General features: G+C 58.0%; 1 protein-coding gene across 3 annotated transcripts in view; it reads left to right on the top strand.

Moving 5' to 3' along the window:
• The window catches only part of RAB11FIP3 (RAB11 family interacting protein 3), an 81398-nt gene extending 60012 nt beyond the window's left edge, over positions 1-21386 (top strand). For 2 of the 3 annotated variants that reach the window (XM_060078489.1, XM_060078488.1), the window contains exons 5-14: positions 2571-2720; positions 8545-8580; positions 12229-12322; positions 13164-13267; positions 16131-16271; positions 18561-18642; positions 19242-19379; positions 19470-19625; positions 19737-19877; positions 19952-21386. In XM_060078489.1, coding sequence (XP_059934472.1) covers positions 2571-2720; positions 8545-8580; positions 12229-12322; positions 13164-13267; positions 16131-16271; positions 18561-18642; positions 19242-19379; positions 19470-19625; positions 19737-19877; positions 19952-20065 — 1156 coding nt within the window. In that variant the 3' untranslated portion in view covers positions 20066-21386. Of the gene's footprint in view, positions 1-2570; positions 2721-5216; positions 5352-8544; positions 8581-12228; positions 12323-13163; positions 13268-16130; positions 16272-18560; positions 18643-19241; positions 19380-19469; positions 19626-19736; positions 19878-19951 lie in introns of all 3 variants that reach the window. The other variant, XM_060078487.1, reaches the window with a different exon arrangement.
• The last annotated feature ends 3819 nt before the right edge of the window (positions 21387-25205 follow it).

Here is a 25205-nt window from a genome sequence, read left to right as displayed (position 1 = left end):
CTCTGCAGGTCATCTTCTCACTTCCCTGGGGTGTCTGAGAACAGACGTTTTTAATTCTACTGTAGTCCAGTGTATCTGTTTGTCTTTTGTGGTTAGCATGTCTGTGTTCTGCTGCAGAGATCTCTGCTTACTCCACATCACTGTGACGTTTACTTCTGCTTTTCTGTAAAGCTTTGTTGTTTTGCCTTTGTTTTCAGCTCTTTCATCTCCCCGTAAGGGAGTTTTTGTGCATGGTGCGAGGCAGGGGTCATTTTTCCTGTATAGATGTCCATCGGCTCAGGCTCGGTTTTGAAGCTCCCTCCTTCCTCACTGCCCCACAAGGTGGCCGAGTGCATGGGCTGTGCTGGACGCCCTGCTTGGCCCTGTGTGCCCTGTGCAGGTCAGCACCGCTTAGTCCTTCTGCTCCAGGTTTGTTGCCCGCCGGTCCTGCCGTTCAGCCATGTGCACCCTCCAGCCTCGCTCTATAAGGCTGCGTTGGCACCTTTGGCCTTCACATTTCCATGTGGATTTTATATAGATTCAGCTTGTTAGTCTCTGGAAAAAAGTACCTGCTGGGATTTGGGTTGGGATTTTGCTGGATCTGTAGATTATTTGGGCAGAACCAACATCTTGTCCCTGTGGGTCTCCCAGTCTTTGAACATAGTTTATTGCTCCATTTATTGGGGGCTTTCCTTGATGGCTGTGGTGTGCGGTGACCGTCTGGTGGGGAAGGGGGCGTCGTGCGTGCACGTTCGGCCTTTGGGCTCTGTTGGGACTGGAGGAACACCTTCCAGGGCCACCAGGGGCCAAGCCCAGCGTGTGGAGATGGGAGCCCAGAGTGGCTTGCAGTGACCAAGGAGGGAGGTGTGAGGGTAGAATGCATGGGGCTGGGGATGCCACGTTCGCTGTAGCTTCCTGATCAGTACTTTTTTTTTTTTTTTTAAGAATTTATTTATTTATTTATTGGCTGCATTGGGTCCTCGTTGCTGCGTGCGGGCTTTTTCTAGTTGTGGTGAGCGTGGGCTACTCTTCGTTGCGGTGCGCAGGCTTCTCATTGTGGTGGCTTCTCTTGTCGCAGAGCACGGGCTCTAGGCACACGGGCTTCAGTAGCTGTGGCTCAAAGGCTCTAGAGCGCAGGCTCAGTAGTTGTGGCGCTTGGGCTTAGTTGCTCTGCGGCATGTGGAATCTTCCCGGACCAGGGCTCGAACCCATGTCCCCTGTATTGGCAGGCAGATTCTTAACCACTGCGCCACCAGGGAAGCCCCTGATCAGTATTTTTTAAGGTAATAAGGTAAGTTCTTTTAAATTTCTTTAAATATTTATTTATTTATTTGGTTGCACTGGATCTTAGTTGTGGCTTGTGGGCTCCTTAGTTGTGGCTCACGGGGTCCTTAGTTGTGGCATGTGGACACTTAGTTGCGACATGCATGTGGGATCTAGTTCCCTGACAAGGGATTGAACCCGGGCCCCCTGTATTGGGAGCGTGGAATCTTAACCATTGCACAACCAGGGGAGTCCCTAAGTTTTTTAAATTCAATTTGGGTCAAGTAATCAAAGTTGAAGTGTCAGATCTGGGAAACCATTATGAGGTCTTAGTTTTTCTCTGGAAGTTTCTAGGCTCTGGGCTGTTTTGCTGCTTAAGCAGCGACTTGCCCTCAGGATTCGTTGAAGTCACGTTGGTGTCAAATGAGAAAATCTTGAATTGCCGCGAGGTTGCCGATTATAATCTAAAGTCACCCGTTTTCTGTCGATGCGGTGCGTGACGGCTGCGTGGTCTGCCCCGGGTCCCCAGCACCAAGCGCGCATCCCCTCTGACACGAGGACAGGCGCTGGGCTCCTCGCCGCCCACGGGCGTCCACGTCCAGCCCGTGAAGGCTGCGCATGGTCCTTCTCACTTTGGGGGCAGCTTCCTCTCCTGGGGTCTGGGCACGTGGATCCACGAAGCAGCTCATCTACAGAAGCAGAAAGCAGCTTAGTGTGAAATGGTGTCTGTCGGAAGGAATCATTTCTTCCTGTCTCTGTGTGAGAAGGTGAGGGCTGGTAGCAGGCGGGCGGCAGTCAGACTCAGACGCGCTCTTCAGAGAGCAGTCGGACGTCCCGAGACCATTGGGGTCAGGTGCCTCGGGGAGCTTGTGCTGCGTGTCGTGCGACTGTGGGTCTGGGCAGCGGACGGAGACTGACCCCTCCTGACTACCAGGCCTGCCCCTCTGAGGGGCAGCTCCTGCACCTGCTCACAGGATCTCAGGGGTTGGGGGGGTCCGTGGTGAGGTGGTGGCCCAGCCCTGGGGCGGGGAGCACCTGCCATGTGCCCAGGGTGCAGCAAACACCAGATTCGAAGGCTTATTATGACACAAGGACATAGATAATATAAAGATCTTGTTTTGGAAGTGATGATTTTGGGTATGTTGGGCCAAGTGAAATACATTGTTAAAGTCAGTTTCACCTGCGCATTTACCTTCCCTAGTGTGGCTGTTAGAACACGAACTCACACGTGTGGTCACCGCACGTTTCTGCTGGAGGCTCAGGTTACGCCCGCAGCTCTGGGGTGCCCGCAGCCCCTGTCAGCAGCTGACACTCGTTTGCCTCTGCAGGTCCCACCTGCACAGCCAGTCGGTCGTCACGGTGATAGGAGGCGAGGAACATTTCGAGGACTATGGTGAGGGCAGTGAGGCGGAGCTGTCCCCAGAGACCCTCTGCAACGGGGAGCACGGCTGCAGAGACCCCGTCTTCCTTACCCCCAGGTAACAGCCCTGCACCAGGGCCTTGTTTCTTCACGTTCCGTTAAGGGGGAGGGTCCCCTTTTGGTTCACAGAGAACTTGTTTTATTCACTGTAATATAATTGAACAATGCCACAGTCAAAATTTTAAGATTTCTATCGGGATAACAGTTGGCTGTGGTTCCTCTCATCGGTTATGGTCCCAGTCACTCCCCGTTTATGGGGCCTCAGCCGAGTCCCAGGGCACAGAGCTGGGGTTGGGAAACTCGGCTTTACGGGTTTCACAGTGCTGTTTGTGGATCACATTGTGGTTTGCATTGAGCTTGAGGGAGGCTGTGTGTGTGTGTGAGAGTGTGTGTGTGTGTGTGTGTGTGTGAGAGAGACAGTGTGAGTGTGAGAGAGTGTGTGAGTGTGTGTGTGTGAGTGTTGACACCCTGCTCAGCAGTCAGTCTTGCTGTGCAGGTGGACCTTGTCCTGCACTTCCCTTTGTGTTTTTTACTCACTGAAGGCCTGTGGAAGCCCTGTATCATTTTTCCAAAGCCATTGCTTGCACCGTGTCTCTGTGTCTCATTATGGTAATTCTAACAATATTTCAGACTCTCATTATAATTGTTTGTTGTGGGAACCTGTGATCAGCAATCCTTGATGTGACTGTTGCAAAAGGATTACAGGACTTCCCTGGTGGCACAGTGGTTAAGAATCTGCCTGCCAGTACAGGGGACACGGGTTCAAGCCCTGGTCGGGGAAGATCCCACATGCCGTGGAACAACTAAGCCTGTGCACCAGAACTACTGAGCCTGCGCTCTAGAGCCCATGAGCCATAACTACTGAAGCCTGCGTGCCTAGAGCCCGTGCTCTGCAACAAGAGAAGCCACCACAACTAGAGAAAGCCCACGCACAGCAACAAAGACCCAATGCAGCAAAAATAAATAAATAAATAAATAAATTTTAAAAAAGAAATGGAAAGAGCTCCTCTCCCCAACAGGGAGCAGCCTTCTACTTAGAAAAAAAAAAAAAAAAAAAAAAGATTACAGCTCCCTGAAGGCCTAGATGCTGGTGAGCATTTTTTAGGAATAAAGTATTTTTTAGTTAAGGTATGCACGCACATGGGTTTTTTCTTTTCTTTTTCAATTTTTAATATTTTAATTTTTTGGCTGTGCCGTGTGGCTTGCGGGATCTTAGTTCCCCGATCAGAGGGCGAACTCGTGTCCCCTGCAGTGGAAGCGCAGAGTCCTAACCACCAGGGAATTCCCTACGTTGTTTTTTCAGATGTGATACTTTTACACACTTATTGGACTACGGTACAGTGTAAACGTCACTTTTACATGCACTGGAAACCAAAAACTTCGCATGACTCACTTTATTGCAACACTCACTTTATTGCAACGGGCTGCAGGTGAACCCGCAGTATTTCTGAGGTCTGCTTGCATGGTGTTATCATCTGTGGTGTCCTTGGACCTTATTCCTCTTGCTGAAAGTTTGTGCCCTTCGACTGGCCTCTGAGGGAGGTTTAACATCACAAATGGCTCTTCGGATTCATTTTCTTATCACCTGACATCCCCAAACTCTCTGGAAAATTCCGGCTTTGAATAAACTCAACTGTGGCATGTAAAGGGCAGGACCTTCGCTCACGGAGCTGGCTCCTGCCCGGCTCTCCTGCCTCTTCGGGCTGCAGGAGGCCCTGGGAGAAAGCGCCCACCCTCGTATCCGGGTCAGGGGATATGCCGGCCCCTTGGGGAGACCCTGGCCTGGTTGGACAGCCTGTACATGTCAGTCACCTCTCCCTTCTGCCCCCAGTTCTGGAAACTCTCCAGCTGTGCCAACAGCAGATGCCGAGGGCCTGGGCGGGGGCCAAGCCAGGAGGGCTGCCTGACGCGCTCCAAGTGGTGCTGCCCCGAGGGCTGGGCTGTGGCCCCGCGGGGCGTGTGTCTCCCATTTTGGTGATCTCTCCATTTGTTCCGTGTGTCCGTCCCTCATCCCATGTCCGCAGGGTTTCTTCTGCGCTACGATTGATGTCTCACTTTAACTTTTCTGTAGCCTGGGGTCCTAATACCCGCAAGACGTGGCTGCCGTTACCACTGCCCTGAAAGCCCACTGAGATTAGGTCGTGGCGCGGCTAACGGAATTATGAGTTTTTAATGAAAGTCATCCACCCATAGTTCTTGGTTCTGGTGGTTTTTAGACAGTTACTGACAGGGTTACAGAACAGAAAGTAAGCCGCCCCCCGGCCGTGTGCATTGCTCTCGCGCTGACCTGTTTCTGACAAAGGAGGATGCAGTGTGTCCAGTCATTTACTTCTTGGCAAAGCAGGGTTCTTCTTTTACAACGAGCTGCGGGGCTGCGCCTGTGTCCTCTGAGCGCCTGACCAGGAAGGTGCCCCCAGCCGCTGCGCCGGGTGTTGCGGGTCCCGGAGGTGGTGCCGAGGGTGACAGAGGCCTCCGCGGCATCCGCCTGACAGCTCACCCCGTCCAGCCACCCGATCCTTGCTCTCTCCTGAAGCCACACCTCTCGTCCCTCCAGCGCTGACCCGCTTGCCGCCAAGCTGCACAGCATCCTCACGGATGAGGCTTTTGAGTTTTACTGTAGCCAGTGCCACAAACAAATCAACCGCCTTGAGGATCTTTCTGCTCGCCTGAACGATCTTGAAAAGAATAGGTAACCTGTGCGGTGCCTGGCCTGCTCTCTGACCCGGGGGAGGCAGACTCTGCCTGCCCGCAGCTGCCCCCACTGCCCTGGCCCAGGTGCACTCCCTGTGCCCGGCCCACTTCGGGGGCTTCCTCCAGAGGCCGGGCAGGCGTGCGGACAGCGGACTCTTCTCCGGCCCCTGCCCTGCATGTGCTGTTCCTGGTCTGGTGCCCTGTGTGCATGCCACGGTCCAGTCCCCTGCCTCTGCCCTGCCTGAGGACAGCCAGCGTGTGGGAGAAAGTCTGCTTTTAGAAAGAGGTGCTTTCTCCGTTTTACTAAAAGATGTTTGAAGTTGAGAGTCACAAGGAGCAGCACTGGGAAATATTAAGTGAGAGTAGGTCTTCGGTGCAGACTTGTGAGCAGCTTTCAGGGGCGTCAGTTTGAATCGGGGTGAGCCCTGCCCTGAGCTGGTCTCCGGGAGGCTGTGCAGCCTCTGTCAGCGGCAGGGTCACTGGCTGCTCTGTCCCCGGAACAGGCCGCTGGGCCCAGCATGCCTGCTGCTCTTTGCCTCTCCCTCTCCTCATCTCCTGGTTCCCTCTCCGCCCCCTGTACCCACCCCCAGTCAGAGTTCTAGGAGGAGACACCTGGCTCCTCACAGCCTCACAGGCTCCAGCTGCAGGAAACATTTTGGGTGGTTTGCACACGCTGACGTGTCCGTTAGGCAGATTGCTGATTAGTGTGTTGTGTGGAGGAGAGATGGGCCCTCGTGTGGTGCACCCCACAGCCCCAGCCCAGCGGAGGGAGTAAGGGACTGCCAGGCGCTCTTGTGCGGGCAGCAAGGAAGGGGTGGGATGTGCCGACCAGTGCCGTGGGCTCCCATGCAACTTCCTGGAGGAAGGGGCCTTGGACTGGTGGGAGTTGCATGGAAGGTGAACCATCCTAATGGTTTTGGCATGTACACTTCCTCCCAGGCCTGCCGTCTGCCCTTGGGGCTTGGCCTCGGCCGCTCAGTCTGCCTGGTGGGCCCTGCGACCGACAGCCGGTCGTGCCCTGGTGCTGGTTCAGCCCTTCCTCCTGCACTTGTGTAGCTCAGAGCTCGGGCCTGGGTCCAGCCAGCACCTGGTCAGGTGAGGGATAGGGCCGATTGGCAGCTTCAGAGGGGAGCTGGGGGTGCCAGCAGCACTGAGGAGAACTGGAGGTGCTCTTTGAGGGGCTTCCAGGGAGACTGGGGATTCCAGAGACCCGCCAGCCTCCCTTTACCCCTCGTGTTCAGCCCAGTGATCAGCGCTCCAGGATGGCCGCTCAGCTTGGTGGGGATGGTCATTTGTCCTTCCCGAGCAGGGACCTGCCGTCTCCGTATCTCAGCTCTCACCCTCCGAACGTTCTTGATGTGGAAATGATCTTTTCCCACATTGAGGACCTGCCCCAGGGCGGCCACAGTCGCCTCTTCCAGGCTTTGTGGGGCAGAGAACAGACCGGGATGTGGCCGAGTCCAGCCAGCAAGTCCAGGGGATCTCACGTCCAGTTTCAGCCACCTGTTCCCTAAGACAGGCACTAACAAGGGGACTAATATGCCATCAGAATCCTCGTTATAATGAGTCAGGAACTTTCCCCTACACACTCACTTAAGGAGATGTGAATCTTACCCATTGGTTTCCATGGAATTGCCTCAAAATAAACATATTTGGTCATGCTTTGTGGTTGGTGAAAGGTGATTTAGTCCAAACCATATTCAGACAGCAGCTTTGACGTCTGATATAATTTCTCCCCATTGAATCTCAGAACATACATATTTTCCACATACCTGGGAGCCTCTGTAAAACGGTTCATTTTGTAGAAACTGAGAAGTCTGCTTTACCCAGAGGTGCAAGTGATGCCAGCCCCTGAAGGGGGACAGTACACTGGACAGTGGTCTGTCCTTTCCTGTTGCTTCAGGATGAAATTAGACTTGTGTTAAAATGTACAGCATCAGTCAGGGCCCAGTCAAAAGAGGGGACCACACAGTAACTTGAATAGGAAAGTTTAATAAAGAGAGTGACCATTGTAACGGGGGATTGGAGTAACGTGGCACTGGCTGGGAGGAGAGCTCAGGAGGAGACGGGGCAGCAGCTGTGAGGGTGGAGCAGCGGCTCACGCCCACAGGCTGCAGAGGGCATAGCCGCACCTTCTAGAACTTGCTGAAGTCCACCCTCTGGCTGCCAGGAAAGCTGTTCGCTGAGAGAGGTCTCACCAGAGGGACTCCCACCACGGAACTGCCTGGGAGGTGTCAGGGGCAGCCGCCCAGGTGGGATTCGGGAGTGTGGGGATCAGGGCCCAAGTTCAAACCCTGGTGCTGCCCAGGCAGCAGGGGCACCTGGAAGCAGGCCCTTTCCTGGGTCCCTGTCCAGCACCCTCTGCCGACGCAGCATCGCAGGGGCCAGGAGCTGGTAGGCAGGATGAGCCCGGAGCGGAGAGGCAGTGCATTGGTATTGGGTACGGTTGCTGGTGACGGGAACAGCGTGTCTCCCCCGACAGGGTTTCCTGCCCCAGCTTGAGGGGGTCACGGTAACTGACGGGGTGTGTCTGTCTGGCCGTGATACTGTTCTTGTCCTCATAGGTTGAAACTAATAGTTTAGCAGTTAAATTGGGAAGCACAACGAGGGGTACGGTAAGCTTGGCCCTTTTGCCACTGCAGGTGATCACGTCAGGCAGGCGACATGGGGCTGACTTACCTGTCCTGAAACGGCGGCAGGAAAGCTTTGCGAGTCTCTGCGCAGCTGGGCTGGTAGAGGGTGAAATGTCAGTGCCAGAGTTAAAACCGACGACAGAGCTTTCCCGTACACGTGGGCCCGTGTCACGCCTTGTGTGGAGCCTCTGACGGCTGAGCCTTTGGAGGGCAGTGTGGCTCCAAAATCACTTGGGACGTGCCGATGGCTCGAACCCAGTGTGGCCACCTGTGGGTCCAGGCGCTGGGGCCAGCCCCTGAACCGAGGTCCGGTTGTGACACCATCTGAAACTTCCTTGAGGGCTGGGACTAGGTGACAGGCCCCCAAGATTGTCCCCGTGCCCCTGAATGTTTTGCTGAGCGAGCCTTTCCGTGCATGGAGCTGGCCTCGGGAGCGGGTGCTGCATGCCTGCGGACGCGCCCCCGCCCCATATCTCTTTCGCCTGAGTTTCCTGCTTCCTCTCCATCCTCCCTGTCTGTTCTCTGACACCGTTTTCCTGTTTGTTTTGATTTCTGCAGTCCATCGAAGCGGCTCTCCAGCAAGAAGGTGGCAAGGTAGGAACCCTGGGTGCCCACTGAGGTGCTCTTCAGAAATGTGTCACTGGTCACAGTGCTTTAAAAACTTGTTTAGAAAATACTATTTTCAAGGTATTTTTTAAAAAACTTCTGAAAGTTACTTCTCATGGTTTGGGATTGAAAATAGTTTGAGGGGACGGGTTGTAAAAAGAATTTCCAAAGCAGTAGATTTGGGCCTGGGTTTGTGGCTGGGGGTCCGTGGTGAAAACTTTTGTCCTTCCTCCTGTTCAGTTGAGTCTTCCCCATGTGAGGGCTGTAGGCTAACCTGGTGGGGAGGGTCAGCGGGGGCCCTGCTGCCACAGCCCGGGTCTGGGTCCACCTCCTGCAAGGGCTGTGTCTTTTCCACCCCTGCTGGCTCCCCAAGGTGAGGAGGAGGTGGAGGAGCTTCTAAAGAACAAGCGTTGGTGACCATTTCTTCATTTTTCAGTTTTGGGAGCTGCCACTGGCTTCCTGCAGTGAGAGGTAACAGCACATGCGTTCACCCCTCCTGCCAGGCCTGCTCTAGGCTTGTAAGACGCCAGCATTCTTCACAGGAAGCCATGTGATGTGTTATTGGGTTTCCTTTCTAAGATGAGTTGTTGCTTCTCCTGGAGGCAGTGATTGCCTTTATGTTTTTATTTGTGTCGTCTTCTGCCTCCACTGCCTGGCCCTGCCGCTGCGTGGATGGTTCCCCCAGAGCCCTAACCCTCTCCACCCGTGCTGTGTGGGCTGCACGGCTGCGGCCCCGTGTGTCTCCCTGACGCCGGGTCCTGGTGTCTGTTTCAGGTGTTGGATCATCTCTCCCCCTGAGCCCCTTCTTCCTTTTTTTAATCTCCATTTTCTATCCAGCACGTCTTCTGGTAGCTTCTTGAGAAAAGACGTGCCCAGGAAATAAATTTTTGAGCCCTTGTTGGACATTTTACTCCTGTGGTTTGGCTTGGGGTAGAATTCTAGATCAGAAATGGTTTCCGTTTAGCCATTTTGAAGGCGTTGCTCATTATCCTCTAGTCCTGATGCTGCTGCAGGACAGTCTAGTGCTTGCTAGTTTTTCTTTGTGACTGCTTTTCCCTTCTGGAAGCTTTTAAAAGATGTTCTCCCTGTCCCTGAAGCTCAGACATTTCAGGATGAATCTTGTGCGTCCTTTCCGCTGTTAATTACACTGGGTGGAGTGAGAGGCGTTGTTCCAGTCTGGAAGTGCCTGCGCTGAGCTCTGCGGGCCTCTCTGGAGCGCGATCCGCAGAGCCCTCCACCCCACCTCCTGGTCCTGGAGCTCCTACCCCCGGAGCCCCTGCCCCCGGAGCCTCTGACGGCAGCCTCTCTGCTCTGGCTCCCCCACCCTTCTTTGAGTTCTGTCTCTCTTGCTAGAGGTCTCCCTCTGAGCGGGGTCCTGCCTGGCTGCCGACCTTCAGGTAGTTCACAGGCTGTGGTGCAGCCCATTTGGAGGCCTGCAGTCCTGAGTCGGGCGTCTGGTGGGGGCCGCCCTTCCCCCATCTGAGCTCCTCCCTGCTGCCCCTCAGGTGCCAGCCGCCTGGGCTCTCCTCCAGCGTCCGGCGCCCTGGACATCTCATCTCTGGCGCTGTCTACTTTCCTGCTTCTGTCCCTGAGAACATAAAACACTTATTTTTCTTTTCCTATCATGTTAAGGGCTGAAGGTCCAGGGGAAGCAGAGGTGAATCCAAAGGCCCACCCTCCTCACTTGCTCTCTCCATCACCTGGGTCTTGGGAGCCTCCTAGTAATTCCAGACCATGCTTTGATCATAGTTTCAGCATTACTTCCCTTCTCGCTCCACCTTTTACCCAAACAGCCTGCAGCTGGTGAGACTAAGGAAGCTGACCTGCCCTCCCAGCTCCCACACCAGGCACGTGAATGGACCTGGCGCCACCAGGGCCCAGCTCCTCGGCTTTTGGCCTCTGCGGCTGCTGCTCTGAGAATTCATCTTCCTTTGCAGATACCCTTTGGTATAAAAAAGGCCAGCCTGCAGGTGTTTGTTGTTTACAAACAGGCATCGTCTGCAGTCAGTGCACACACACTCACACACACGTGCACCTTGAATCTGCTGCTCTTCTGCCCTTAGAACTGCCACCAGCCTTCCAAGGAAACTCAAAATGCTTGCTGTCATTTCACTCTTATGGTAGCGTTTCAGCCCAGGCCTCTGACCTAGCTGTGTGCTCGCCTGGGTGCAGATGGCTCTGGGATCGTTGTGCCTGGGGACCCCACAGGGCGACAGCAGGTCTGGGGTCGGGTGACATTTAGGGTGCAGTCCCGTCCACCGGCCAGGCTTGACCTGACTCCCTTTGGGGTGGATCAGGCATCCCCCGCCTTCCCCTGGTGGGTCTCCTGAGCCAGGATGGGCTTAAATAAACAATCTCCCCACCCACCATGGGAGGAACCTTGGCCTTACCCTAAGGTGGCTACATGTTGTGGCCACACACCCCAACCCCAGATTCAGCCCTTGGAAAATGCCTGAACCCCTGGTCTGAGATCAGGATCCGGTGCCAGCCCCCAGGCTTTGGCCCCTCCTCAGGGTGGTCTCTGGATCTGGGGTGGGCAGCTTCCTGCCCCAGGAGTGGCATCAGGAGCTCATGTTTAGGTCAAGGTCATGGATGTTAAGAGGAGTGATTAGATGGCAACTTGATGGCCTGTCCTCCCCTGGCCCTTGGGATTCAGCACCCTCGGGGAATTGAGTGAAATCCACAGAAATGCGCTGATACGTACCCCCCAGGGCACAGTTGGGGGTTGTGGTCTACAGGGATAAAGATGCCCTTCCTTTTTGTTCCCCTGAGAATGTTTCTGGAAAAGAAATGTAAGGAATGCGCAAGCTCAGTCAGTGCTGAAAAGGAAATAGAACTTGATCTGTTTGATAAAGAGACTGTACTTTTTTTTTTTTTTTTTTGACCATGTGGCACGGCATGCGGGATCTTAGTTCCTCAACCTGGGAACGAACCCGGGCCTGCTGCAATGGAAGCACAGAGGCCTAACCACTGGACCACCGGGGAAGTCCTGAGAGTGTACTTTTTAATAGTGTTTTATTGAACTGGCTCTGTGCTGTGTCCTTAGTTATGTGACAGCCTGCAGATCCCCGTTCTGTAGCATAGTGAGGGTGCCTAGCTTCCTCGGGGTCACACAGCGCTGAGGCGCCTCCCGCATGTGTCAGAGCCAAGGGCCTGTGCCCTTTTCACGCTCGGCCCCCTGAGGCCCCAAGTGTGTCTTGCCGTGGCTGCCCCAAGAGGTGCGCCTGGAAGTCAGAGATGGAGACAGCGTGGAAGTCACGGTGTGCCCACAGGTCGTGACCTTGAATTAATGTTTCAAGGCTCGGGGAAGATGAGATTATTTCGTGTCACCAAGAGGAGTGACGTCCTGTTTTACTGCCCAGGTTCAAAGTATCTTGGCCCAGTAGCTGGTAGGGAAGGAGGCCGGGCCCCTTGGGCTCCACAGACTATGGCCTGTTCACCCAGCCCTCGGTAGTGGTGTCCTGCCCGGAGTCCCCTTCGGTGGAGGCCTGCCCGCCTGCTGCTGGGTTCTGCTTTCCAGACCAGCCTGGGGGTGTTCATGTGTACAGGCCTGGCCACAAAGTTGTCCCCCTTCTTTGCTCTCCTTGCTCTGCTGAAGGACCTTCTCTGGACAGGGCTGTCATTTATTCTCCCCAGGCACCTGCATCAGTCAGGGGCCCTGACCATGGAGGCCCTGCAAGACCCTCCCCCAGACCCTGTGGAGGGCATGGAAGAGGACATTGCTGACAAGGTAGGCCCTGGATGGATGGCAGGGCCAGAGGGCCACGTGTGGACAACTCAGCAGCCTCAGGTGCAGGCCCCCGGTGGGTGTGTTGAGTGAGGTGCGCAGAGGGCACAGTGGGAGGTGGTGATGGCGCCGGCAGGGCTGTGCCGTCCACCAGCCCTGGTGATCTCTGGCGGGTTTCCTCGGGTTGGCAGCCGCGGGGTGAACAGGAGAGGTGTCACGTTGTCCATGGAGAGGTGCCGGCCGGGGAAGCGGGAGGGCCCGCAGCCTGCAGTGATCGTAGAGCCAGGACGGTGGAATCGGCCACCCCTGAGAGGTTGCCGGGGGCAGGGCAGCCTCCCCGTGGCCAAGGCCCTGGGGCTCCAGGACCAGCTCCAGGAAGTGCAGGGGCAGGGTGGCCACAGACCCCCCCCCCTTCTCTCCCACCTCCTTCTGTCCCCCTCGCCCACCTCACCCTGCCCCCCACCTCCTGGACCTCTACAGCACCTCCAACACCTCAGCTCTGCAGAGCCCTCCCCAGCTCTCCGGTCTGGCCGTCATGCCTCCCACCGCCTGCTGAGCGTGTCTGGCTCCAAACCCCGGGCCTTTCTGTCACTCGAGTCCCCAGCATGAGCCGCCTCTGTGGGCTGTGTCTGGCGGAGCAGTGGCCCTGCCTGCGGCCCCTCAGCTCCTTTGCCTTTGAGGGTCGAGGGCACCACGTGCTCCCTGTCCTCACTGGTGCCCACGGGGCTGCGCTGCCTCGTTCACGGGGCGTCTCCAGCCTGGTGGGCATGGCCTCCAGGACAGTCTGCGTGGGGCACACACTGTCCCACCCCCTTGATTCTCAAGCCACCATCTTGCTCCCCAGGTTGTCTTCCTGGAGAAGCGAGTGTCGGAGCTGGAGAAGGACACGGCTGCCAACGGGGAGCAGCACAGCCGGCTGAGGCAGGAGAACCTCCAGCTGGTGCACAGGTGAGCGCAGGCCTCTTAGTGCCTGTGGGGTGTGATCCGCCCTGTGGTCCCTGTGGTCGTTCTCCTCCCCTCAGGTTCTCTGAGCACCACCCTCCATTCAGCTGCTGGGGGCCGGCTCGCTGGATGGTGTGGGGTGAGCAAGGCTCCCGCTGAGGGCTCTCCCCAGAGGAAAGGGCGAGGGAGGGACCTCTCAGGAGAAGCCGGGGCCAACACCCTGCCTGCAGAGTGCCCGGCTGGGATTCCCATCTGGGGGTGTCTGGCGTGTGCCCCGCTTCCAAGACCCGTCCTGACCAAAGGCGCGCCCCCCACCCCACGCAGGCTTGCTTCATCTCCGCATCTCCTGGACCAGGAAACCGAGGCAGCAAGGGAGGGCTCTGGGGCGGGGCCAGTGCCTCCAGAGCTCCCTGTGCTCGGGTACTTGACCTACCCTTGAAGCATGGGGTCCTCGTGGGGCGTAGCAGTGCGACCGAGCCCCACGTGGGAGCCGCGAGCTCTGTGTTAGAAATAACAGCCGTGTGGAAGTGGGTGTAAGGAGGGAGCAGGTGCTTCCCCATCTCCTGTTCTGCAGACTTTTCACAGCACACGGTGTGGTTTTTGGTGTTGGGAAGCCAGTCACGCTGTGTACCTCACCCCAGTTTGCAGCACGTCTCCTGCAGAGGACAAGGGACTGGGCCCGTGTGCAGGCGGAGGCTTGGGGGTCACAGACCCCTTTCAAGAGGTCCAGAGGCTGGCAGCACGGCGTGTGGTCTGGGCGAAGCCTGGCCCTGCTGAACCCTCTGCAGCCCCGGGCTCCTCGCCCTCCGAGCACTTGTACCAGCGCTGGACACGGGCCCCGAGGCTCTGGGGGACACTGGCCTCCTGTTGTGGCTTCTCCTGGGCGAGATGGGCCTTCATGACCTGTCCTCCTGCTCTTGGAGGCTGGGAACCGGGATGTGCTGTGTTATCCTGGGCGCCTCGCCCGCTGCTATAACAGAGCAGCAGAAGCATGTTCTCCTGTGTGGTCGAGACCCTAGCTCGGGGGCCACCTGCTTTCCTGCCCGTGGCCCTGCTGCAGAGCCAGGGGTGGGGTCGGCCCTGCTCGTGCGAGGGCTGGGGCTCCAGCGCTGCGTCTGCAGGACGTTCCTTACTCCCTCCCTGTCCTTGTCCAGGGAGATCTGGATGGGCCACCAGACTCCTTTCTCTAGCTGACCGGAGGTTCGTCTCATCCAACGGGCATTTATCAGTTATCCACTTTTGTGGTGGAAAGTCCACACTCTGTGCCCTGCCCGGCCACCCAGCCCCAGGGCCTGTCATATCCACTTCCTGGGGCCGTTTCTGCCAGTGTTTGCCTAAGTTCCCCCCAAGCACACACTCCTGCTGCTGCTGCTTGGCGTTTCCCAGCCGCACTGACCCGCCACACTGCTCTCCTTTCCCTCCATCCTAGGAGTTCCACCTGCTTTCTCCACATCTGGTTTCTTATTCTCTAGATCCCGCATTTCTTCTTTGCTTACTCGCTTTCTGAGCAGAGGCCCTGCTCGCAGCATAGGAGCCAGGCTTCCTAAGGCCTCACGTGTCTGAAAACGGGGTTGTGTCGTGTCCCCCCGCCACCCCCGCCATCGACAGTGTGGCTGAGTCTGGGATCCCGCTGGGAGCTGGGTCCCTGGGAGCCGGCTCCGCTGCCGTCTGTCCCATCTGTGACCAGGGCCCTGGCACCGCTGGGCTCACTGCTATGTGAGGTCCTGTTCTCTCCCGACGCTGTGAGGGTCTCTTGTTGTTTCCTGTGCTGAGGGCACACGGTTTCCAGCCTTTAAATCTGGAAAACGTGTCTCTCAGAGTTTCTTCCATTTTCTTGTCGGTCTAAACTTCTGTTAATCAGATATCAGACCTTACGGACCTTCCTTCTCATTTTCTTTACTTCTTTATTCTCTAATTTTCTCATTTTTCTTTTTTTCTGTGTAATCATCTGGTTTTCTCCTTCAGTTATTCTATTGAATTTAAAATTTTGTCGTGTCGTAGTTTTAATTGCTAAGAGTTACTTCTGTTACCCATTCCTTCTGCGACAGCTGCTCCTGTTTCGTGGACGTGGTGTCTCAGGCCTCTGAGGGTGATAGTCACAGGGCTTCTGTGGTGTTTCCCACATGATATGTATCTCCTTCAGGTCGTTTTTTCTGTTTGCTTTGGCCACTTTGTATTAAGAGCTTTCCTGTGATGTCTGGTGGTCTTTGGCTGTCTGTTCACTCTTGGGTGCGAAGCACCAAAAAGCAGATGAGAAGCCCTGTGTGGATGGGCAGCTTGGAGGCATGGGCTCCGGCCATCCACAGGCAGGGCCCAGAGCCCTTGTCTGTGGTTTGGTCCATTGCTGTCTCCTGCACGTGGGAGTGGTGGTCTGGGAAGAGGCCAGGGTCAGGGTCCCCATGTGTACCTTCCTTCTGTCCCCATGTTCTTGCTATACCTGCCTTCGAGTCTGCCACGGCTGACCTGGGTGGGGTGGGTCTGTACACCATGTCTCCAGCCTGGAGTATCAGTGCGAGGTGCCCTGGGGCCAGGCACCTGGTGGGCTTGTGCCCGGGAGTGTCTCCTGCCCACACTCAGCGAGCAGGAGGCAACTGTGGGTGCAGACCAGGATGGGGGTAAGTCCCCCTGGGAATGATGGGGACTGTCCTTGCCGTCAAGGCTGTGCTGTGGTCTGAAGGCCAGGCACCCTCTGTGAGGTGAAGGCTGTTTGGGGGATACATGTCCTGCTTCAGAACTGCCCTTGACTAGAGCTGTGGGCCATTGGGGGACGTCTCAGTGCCTTCCCGTCCCCGCTCTGGGCAGGGCCGCTCTCTCCAGCTCCGGGCGCAGCATCTCAGGACAGTTTCTCCCCTCCCCCTCGGCCTTGCAGAGCCAATGCCCTGGAGGAGCAGCTCAAGGAGCAGGAGCTGAGAGCCTGCGAGATGGTCCTTGAGGAGACACGCAAGCAGAAGGAGCTCCTGTGCAAGATGGAGCGAGAGAAGAGCATCGAGATTGAGAACCTGCAGGCCAGGTGGGGGAGAGTGGGGACGGGGAACCCGCGGGCCAGGTAGGGGAGAGTGGGGACGGGGGACCCGCGGGCCAGGTTGGGGAGAGGGGGGACGGGGACCCGCGGGCCAGGTGGGGGAGAGGGGGACGGGGGACCCGCGGGCCAGGTTGGGGAGAGTGGGGACGGGGGACCCGCGGGCCAGGTTGGGGAGAGTGGGGATGGGGAACCCGCGGGCCAGGTTGGGGAGAGGGGGACGGGGGACACGCGGGCCAGGTTGGGGAGAGGGGGACGGGGGACCCTCAGGTCCGGTAGGGGAGAGGGCTGATGAGAAATGCAGCTGGGCTCTCACCACAACAGCTGGCCACCCCAGGAGGGCACGATACCTAGGAACAAATTTGATTTTACGAACAGTGGAAAAACCTTTGTGAAGAAAACTAAAAAACTCTACTGAAGGCCACAAAGTATTTGAAGGCAAAGACTGACACTACCTGGATGTCACTTTCTCTAATCTTTCTCCAGTGGATGCTGCACCATTCAAAATCGAAGTCAAAATCCTTTTTTAAGGCAACTTGAGAAAATTACCCCTATGCTCCCCTGGAGGCATAAGCCTTAGATGAGTCAGGAAAAGGGGAGCATACTCTGTGCAGATACCCGACAAAGGCACAGGAGTGGACCAGGAACTCAGGCCGGGGGCGACCACTCACGGTGACACGTGGATCTCAAATGTTGTTTGTCAAAGAAAACCAGCAGAGAACCTAGATGTCTACAAGTTAACAGTCACCTGGAGGTTCCTGCTCATCCTCCCTCTGCAGAGCTTGCTTCTGGGTGGGTAGTGACGGGGAGGCAGGTATTTCACAGTCTTTTTAACTGAACGGGCACCACTCTCAGCCTTCAACGTGCAGCCGTTTTACACTCGTGAACGACAACTCTAGGCTCTTTAGCATGTGTTTATCTCCAGCTCTTAAAGCTGGAAAATACATTTTGACATATTTTCAACAGTGGGAGGTGGCAGGAGGGGCCGCACACAGAGCCGTGCTGGGGTCTTCCTGCACGGGAGGCCTCCCCGGGGGCAGGCCCGCGGTGTCACCTGCCGGGAAAGCCTTCTTCCTGGGCCTCGGCACAGTGCCGTCCAGTGGACCTGCAGGCCACAGCCTCTCCGTGGGGCCCTGTCCACCGGGCTGTGGGTGCCTAGGGGTGGGCCGTCCTGCCCCCCGTGTCTGCCAGCACCAGAGCCTGCATGGCAGGGAGCATCCTGCTGGCCGAGTGGGACAGCAGCTGCAGGGGCCCGAGGTGGACAGGGCCTCACAGAGCGAGATGGGACTCGGGGTCACCGCTGCCTGCTCTTTGCACCTCAGTTAGCAGCTCCATGTGCCTGGACCCTGGTGGCCTCCCTCAGCTCCCTGGGGATCTTGAGGGGGTGAGGACAGCGGGGCCATGGAAGGAACTGGGGCTCCTTGGAGGTCTGGGTCTGTGGCTGGGACAGAGGAAAACCGGCAGAGCCTGGAGTGCCAGGAAGCAAGGAGGTGCTTGAACAGAAGCACACACAGACGACAGTGTGTCATGGCTCCCAGTGGGCATAGCTAGGGCACAGTAGGAACCGCCATCCAGAGTGTAACCCAACGTGGACTCCTGCAGAGGAGACCAAATAACACACAGACATGCCCGCTCGGGGGTTCCTGGAGCGTGGACTGGACCCCATGACTGGCCTCCAGACGACAGAGAAGGGATGGGAAAAGGAGAACTAGACAGAGGAGACACCTGGCAGACACACCCCAACCAGGCGATCCAGGTCAACATCACCCGTGATGCGAAGGGCACCTCTCCTCTGTGGGATTCTTCCCAAACCCACAACCTGTCCAGTCACGAGAAGACACCAGACAAACCCAGTCTGAGGGACATTTTACCAAATACATGACCAGACCTGCTCAGAACTGTCAAGGTCATGAAGAGCCCGGGAAGTCCAGAGACTGCAGCAGACCAGAGGGGACAGAGGAGCCATGACGGCTAATGTGGTGCAGGGACACCGGACGGGAAGGAGCGCTGGTGGGAAAGCTGTGTTGAGTCCATGGGTTGGTCATTTGCGTTTCCATTGTGGGTGTGATGAACGCCATGATGGTGAGCAGATGCCTGGAGAAGCCGAAAGGGGCTCAGGGTCCGTGGAACTCGCTCTGTGTCTGCAGCTTCTCTGTAAACCAGAGGTGTGTGGAGACACCATCCTGGCTCATGAGAAGCTTTGGCCCAGGGCCCTTGTGTGGGTGCGTGTGGTGGTCAGGGGACAGCTCTGCGGGTCCCAGCCTTGTTCTTGTGCCCCAGGCTGCAGCAGCTGGACGAGGAGAAGAGTGAGCTGAGGTCCTGCATGCCCTGCCTGAAGGCCAGCATCGAGCGCCTGGAGGAGGTAAGCTGCCGGCCAGGCTCTCTCCGCCCTCCACCCTGGGTGCCTGTGGGCCATCGGGACCTGAGACAGGTTCTCCAAAGCAGGGCAGCCGCACTGTTGGCCGATGGGCCTGCGGGGGTGTGGCTGGCCAAGGGGTGCGCCGGCTGGCCAAGGGGTGCGCCTGCAGGCCAGGGAGCTGTGCTGCTCGAGAGCAGGCTGGTGACACCGGGCCCTGCGGCCCCGGGGGTGAGGGAGCCAGGAGACGCAGGGCCTGGCCGTCCCTTTGCTGGAAGATGCGCAACCCTGCCCGGCTTCCCGGCATCCTTGGGCCTGGAGAGTCACGCATAGATTAACCCCTGGTTTGAATCTAGGATGAGGTCCTTGAGAGGCTGACTTCAGCTTGACCCCTTGTGCCCTGTGGTCCCCTCCCCACCCAGGGACCCTTGGGCAACTCTGCACCCTGAGGACATCGGAGAGCACTTGGGCTCTGGCCTCCTCCCAGCAACAGTCCCGGGCGCCTCGCAGGCCCACCTGCCACGTGTCAGGCGCAGACAGCTGAGGAGAGCTGCATGGATAGATGGCAGACGGGCATGTCTCCGGCAACTGTTTCGTTCTTGCAGGAGAAGCAGAAGCTGCTGGATGAGATTGAGGAGCTGTCACTGCGGCTCAGTGAGGAACAGGAGAACAGGAGGAAGCTGGGGGACAGGCTGAGCCATGAGAGGCACCAGTTCCAGAGGGACAAGGAGGCGACCCAGGAGGTGAGCACAGAGCCCCGGGGTCCCCCCCATTGGCATTCAGACCGCCCCGGAGGTCCTGAAGCCAAGCTGAGCCAACCCTCACTGCTGCAGCTGATCGAGGACCTGCGCAAGCAGCTGGAGCATCTGCAGCTCTTCAAGCTGGAGGCCGAGCAGAGGAGGGGCCGCAGTAGCAGCGCAGGCCTGCAGGAGTACAACAGCCGCACGCGGGAAAGTGAGCTGGAGCAGGAGGTCCGGAGGCTGAAGCAGGTGCGGGCTGGGCTCACGCTTCCGGGAGCCGACATGGGGGCGTGTGGGAGCCGGTGCCCGAGCTGGTGGTCCTGCCTCGGCCCAGGAGTGACGACGCCCTGTGTCCCCCAGGACAACCGCAGCCTGAAGGAGCAGAATGACGAGCTCAACGGGCAGATCATCAACCTGAGCATCCAGGGCGCCAAGAACCTCTTCTCCACGGCCTTCTCCGAGTCTCTGGCCGCAGAGATCAGCTCCGTCTCCCGAGACGAGGTAACGCCCCGCCCCATCCCCTGCGGGCGTCCGCAGTCTGGGCACCTGGCACCTACCCCTGACTCCTCCCACAGCTCATGGACGCCATCCAGAAGCAGGAGGAGATCAACTTCCGCCTGCAGGACTACATCGACAGGATCATCGTGGCCATCATGGAGACCAACCCGTCCATCCTGGAGGTCAAGTAGTGCCACTCGGCGGGGCTCCAGCACAGCACGCACGCGGCCGAGACCGAGGTCCCTCACCCACCGTGGAGCACACAGCTGGGCAGGGCAGGGCGGGGGAGGAGGGATGCTAGGACCGGAACCCGCGGTGGCTCTGGCCTCTCACTATGCCCTCCTTTCTGCAGAGAATGAGGGACAGTCTCTCAGGCTGGGGTGAACCCCTCTGTGACCTCGCCCACGCTTCCTGCCTTGTCAGGGAAGAAAGGAACGAAATGGGTCCCTGCCGGGGGTGCTGCTCCCTGTGCCCGCCAGGCACCCTGACCTGGTACCGTCCAAGTCTCAGCTGCTCCTGGATGGCATAGAAGCCCCAGGACCCTGGCACCAGACATGGTGGGGCAGGGGGAGGACAAGCAGGAGAGGCGTGTGTCAGGGTCTGGCCAGGAGCTGCAGGCAACCCCCCCCAGCTTTCCTGGAGCTGCTCAGGCTGGCACCCAACCAGAAGGGGCCCCTTGGTCCAGCTTCAGGCCCAGGGGCCTCTAGGCCATGGGCCTGTGCTCACGGCCAGCCCCTCGCTGCAGTAACCCTAGGCGCTAACCCTCCTGTGACTTGAGAGTCATGGCGTGGAACGTGCTGTCTGCATCGGGTGGGTGTTGCTGTTCCCCTCTGACCCTGGGGGTTCAGGCAGGGGTGTGTCCTCTCCTCCCTGTGCGGATCTCCGCTGGCCTGAGGAAACCAAACGTCTGGAACCAGTTTCCTCTGGGAGTTTGAGGTCTTTAGGAGTCGTCCTGTCTCCACAAGGTGCACTTTGCAGGAGGCTGGGGTGGGCAGGCTCTCACAAGTACACAGTTCAAGGCCTTCCTGGTGGCTTGGGGGCTTCTTCAAGGAAGCCCCTGCCTGGCACCTGCACTGCCAGGAGCAGCAGCATCACCCACAGGGGCTGCTGGGCCTGCCCCCCGAGCCTGAGCGCCAGCCAGGAGCCTCCGGGTGCTCCCAGGTGGGCCAAGACCCTGCACACAGGCGGGCCGCTGCTGTGTGCGAGCGCATACGTGAGGGTGTGTGTGTGCGTGCGTGCGTGAGCGAGCGTGTGTGTGGCTCTGTGTCCCTCCACCCTCCACGTGGCCCACCTTCTACACTAAGATTTAAGACGTTGCCTCGTATTGTATATTTTGGGGAAAGCTTTGGGTGTAAATCAATGTAAACTTGGAGGAGAGATTTTTCTATCGTGTAGAGTAGGTATTTTTTATAGATTGAAGGTTGATCAATTTTTTAATACTTCTCAGAGAGAAAACTATCTGTGTATACACATGAAATATATATATGTACGATAATAAACACTGGAACTCTGCTCCCCGTCCTGCTGTGCCCCGCCACACAGACTGGGTTTGTTTCTGTGAACACAAGCTGCTCTGAGACCTTCACGCAGACGCCGGGCACCGGCTGGCACGCTGACCCTGTTTTCACCCCCTCGAGAAAGATCTCCAGGCCGAGCAACAGTGGCCTGGATGATGTAGGAGCATGAGGCCAGGGGCCCCAGCACTGATGAAAGTTGGTGCTGCATCTGAGGGGGCTGAGGGGCGGGCCAGGAGCTCCCCATGGCATCTTCTGGGCTTGGACAGCAGGAGGCCTTCTGGTCCGGCCAACCCCTCCCAGAGGCGGCAGGATTCCCCCTCCTGGCTGGGCCCACAGGGGAGTCCAACTGGGGATGCTCCTTGGGTGGGGCGACATGGTGGGGCCCCAGGGCCATGTGTTCATGGTAGGACACAGCCCCCAAGTGCAGCCTGGCTGCTGACATGGTGCTGAGGGCCAGCCAGGCCGAAGTGGGTAGGGGCAGAGAGAGTACCCAAAGGAAGACACAGGAAAGGCAAAGGCACCATGGGATTGGGCAGGAAAGGCTTGGCAGGGAAGCCAGGGAAGGAGAACTCAGGTGCCACTGCAGTCATGGGGATGCCACCAAGGAGCTTCTAAGGGTGAGTGACCAAATCTGACTTGAAGGTGGGCTGTTAGCTAAAAGTCCCCCAAACTTGATTCCCTGGCCCAGACATCTCCCACCCCCTAGCACTGAGCTACCTGTGTACCAGACACAGATGGAGAAACTGAGTCCCCACCCGACCACCCATTGGGGCAGAGAAGAGTTTGAGCCCAGGTCTGCTGCCCACTCTGCCCCCGGGTGATGACAGGTTGGCCTGGCCTGCAGCAAGCAGGGCCCCCAGGCCTTGTCCTCAGCTGGGGGTGTGGCATTAAGACTCTTTTGAGGGTCGCCAGGAGCCCTGGGTGCTGTGTGAGTAGCACCGAAGGGGCAATTGGAGGGTGTGGATGTGTCGCAGGAGTTCCTGCCTAGAGCCGGCATCCCTGCCAGGATTCGGGGGAGGGCCTGGAGAGGATGCAGGCCCTCAAGCATGCTCCTGGGGCTCAGAGGGGGTAGCTCCCCAGAGTCAATACATACATCATCAAGTTCATTAGTGGGGCTGGGACTTGGACCTGGCCACCCCCAGGGCCCAGTGCTTGCCAGGTGCAACCAGTGGGCCACGTGGTCAGGGCACCCAGGGAGGGCAGCATTGTGGTGGGGCCTGGGATGCGGGCTTCACCCCCAGACTCCTGGTGGAGTTGCACAAGGGGGCCGGCTCAGCACTGGGGTTGCCGGGGTGCTCCAGCAGGTTCAGGAGGTCAGTGGCGGCCTGGGAGGGCCTTGTCCCTAGCCTTGCTGCACTAGGGACGTCTCTGCTGACCTGGGAGGAGGCCAGTGCCTCTGCTTTGACACCGGGTGATGTCCCGGGTCTGTCCGTCGGGAGCTTGAAGGGCCCGTCTCTGCCTAGGAGGAGAAGCTGGGTGTGGGGAGGGGACTTTCCATCAGGTGAAGCCAAAACCAGGAAGGGGCTCCTCTCCGTACCCCACTGAGGCCTGCCAACCCGTTCCATTTCCACTTTTAAACGTGGGGGCCTGTCTGCAGTCCAGCTGGTCCCACCAGCCAAGGCTGAGATCCTTGCCCTGGTCCTGCAGGGGTCCCAGCCCTACTAGAGACAGAGCCCCCTTGGGACAGGGTGGGGTGGGAGAACACATGACAAAAACCCATTGTAAATGGAAATGGCAGTGCCTGGCTGCTGCCCAGGAAGAGCTTCCCGGAGAGCCTCTTACAGAGGGTGGCCCAGGCGGAGCGTGCCCAGAGAGTGCTGGAGGGGGCTGTGGGGTACACGGGAGGCCAGTGTCAAAAGTGCATCTCTTGGGCTTCCCTGGTGGCGCAGTGGTTGAGAGTCCGCCTGCTGATGCAGGGGACACGGGTTCGTGCCCCGGTCCGGGAAGATCCCACATGCCGCGGAGCAGCTGGGCCCGTGAGCCATGGCCGCTGAGCCTGCGCGTCCAGAGCCTGTGCTCCGCAACGGGAGAGGCCACAGCAGTGAGAGGCCCGCGTACCGCAAAAAAAAAAAAAGTGCATCTCTCCCGTGTGGGGACCCTCCACCCCCAGCCCCAAAGCAGATCCTGTCTCAAGTCAGCTCCTCCCTCACGTTGCTAGAGCCCCGGCTTCACCCTTCGAGGTCTTGGCCAAAGTGCACAGAGCAAGACTCTGCCCCTCCCCTGGAAGCAGAGTGCTGGCAGGTGGCTGCACAGCCGGCCCCCAGCCCCTGGTTCCTCGTGCCCCACGTGTACTGCCCCGGTCCTTGGCTCAGCCTGCTCCAGCCTGTCCACACTAAAGGAAGGGGTGCCCACCTTCACCCCCAGCCCTGTGGCGCCAGTGCCTGTCGCTCCACCTGCTGGTGGTTCAGAGACCAGGAGATGGAGGCCCTGTGAGGGCGTCTCACAAAGCAGGTGATTACGGGTCGTTAGGTAAAACCTGCCAGAGCACAGGTGTGTCCTGTCCTCAGCCGCCTGCTGGCCTCAGCTCCCACGTGCCTGTCACACCACGGAGGGTCCCTGTGCCCTCATCCCCATAGAACCTCCACTCCTTGAGAGCATTTGTTCACTGCTGTGTCCCAAAGCCGCGAAAAGCGCAAGTGAGACCTGCACAGGGACACTTGAACTAATGCCACCCCCCACCCCCTCTCCCCTCTGGGTGGCTATCTCCTGAAGGTCACTTATCTTCTGCTTTATAGTTAACTTAAAATTTACACCTATGTGCCTGAGAACATCTAAGATGATCACAGGTTGACTATACAGATGCGTCCCTGGTCTCACTGCTCTGGTCCTCCTGCTGCCCCTGCACATGAAACCTGTTCCTTCCAGTTCCCTCCTGGGACAGTCTTGAAGAATCCTCCTGAGGCCCTCTTCTGGTGACTGGGCTTTCTCCCCTATGACAGCAGGCCTTGGCCCCTTACTGGGGAGAGCTGGGATGCTCCTGCTCTCTCCCCACCCTCACGTAGGGACTGGCTCTGCAAAGCCCTGCAGTGAACTGGCAGGAACCTCAGCTATCAGGTCACCAGGCTCAACTTCGGCTGTTTTTCTTGTTGGGAGGTTATAGAGCTGTGGACACCGGTTCTGGCCCAATCACCCCAGGCAGTGCAGACGGAAGGGGGCTGGGAAGGAAAGGGACTTGTGGTCACTGAGCCACCACTAGGAGTCGGCCCTTGACTCCGTCCTCTAGTGATTCTGCAGCCACCAGGCCTTGGTCAGAGGCCTGTCATTGTCACCTTCGTGCAGGTGAGGAAGCTGGAGGTGGGCTGAGTCCCCAGAGGCACTCAGGAAGCAGCTCTGTCTCGGCTGTCTGAGCCCAAGCACCTACGATTGGGACGTGGGTGTCCTGGCTGCAGCATCTGGAGAGTAAGATGGAGGTTTTCCAGGAGCATTGAGCGCTGTCCCTGAAGGTCCTACTGACTGGACGCTGGAGCAAACATTACCTAACCTCCCCTTGCAAAACTCCTCTCCATCTGGAGGCAGAATTGGACCACAACCACTCTCCTTAAATCTGTCTTAGCTCAGGGGCCTTGCTTCCGTGTCTCCTGCATGGGCCGTGCCTTCTCAGGATCCCCACGCGCCCCTAAATACCAGGGTCCCTGGAGCTCCGCCCTCAGCATCCCCACTCCCCGCTGTGGCTTCTCCGTGCTTCGGTTGTGCCTGGTAAACCGCTGACACCAAAGCGCTTTCAGCAGGTCCCGCTGCCTCCACAGCCTCTAGGCGACAGAGGGACCTCCGGCTGCCCAAAGGGCAGGGAGCGGCCGCCCCTGAGGAGGCTCTT

This window comes from Mesoplodon densirostris, chromosome 16, assembly GCF_025265405.1.
Source record: "Mesoplodon densirostris isolate mMesDen1 chromosome 16, mMesDen1 primary haplotype, whole genome shotgun sequence".
Taxonomy (NCBI): domain Eukaryota; kingdom Metazoa; phylum Chordata; class Mammalia; order Artiodactyla; family Ziphiidae; genus Mesoplodon; species Mesoplodon densirostris.
This window is presented reverse-complemented; position numbering and strand designations above follow the sequence as displayed.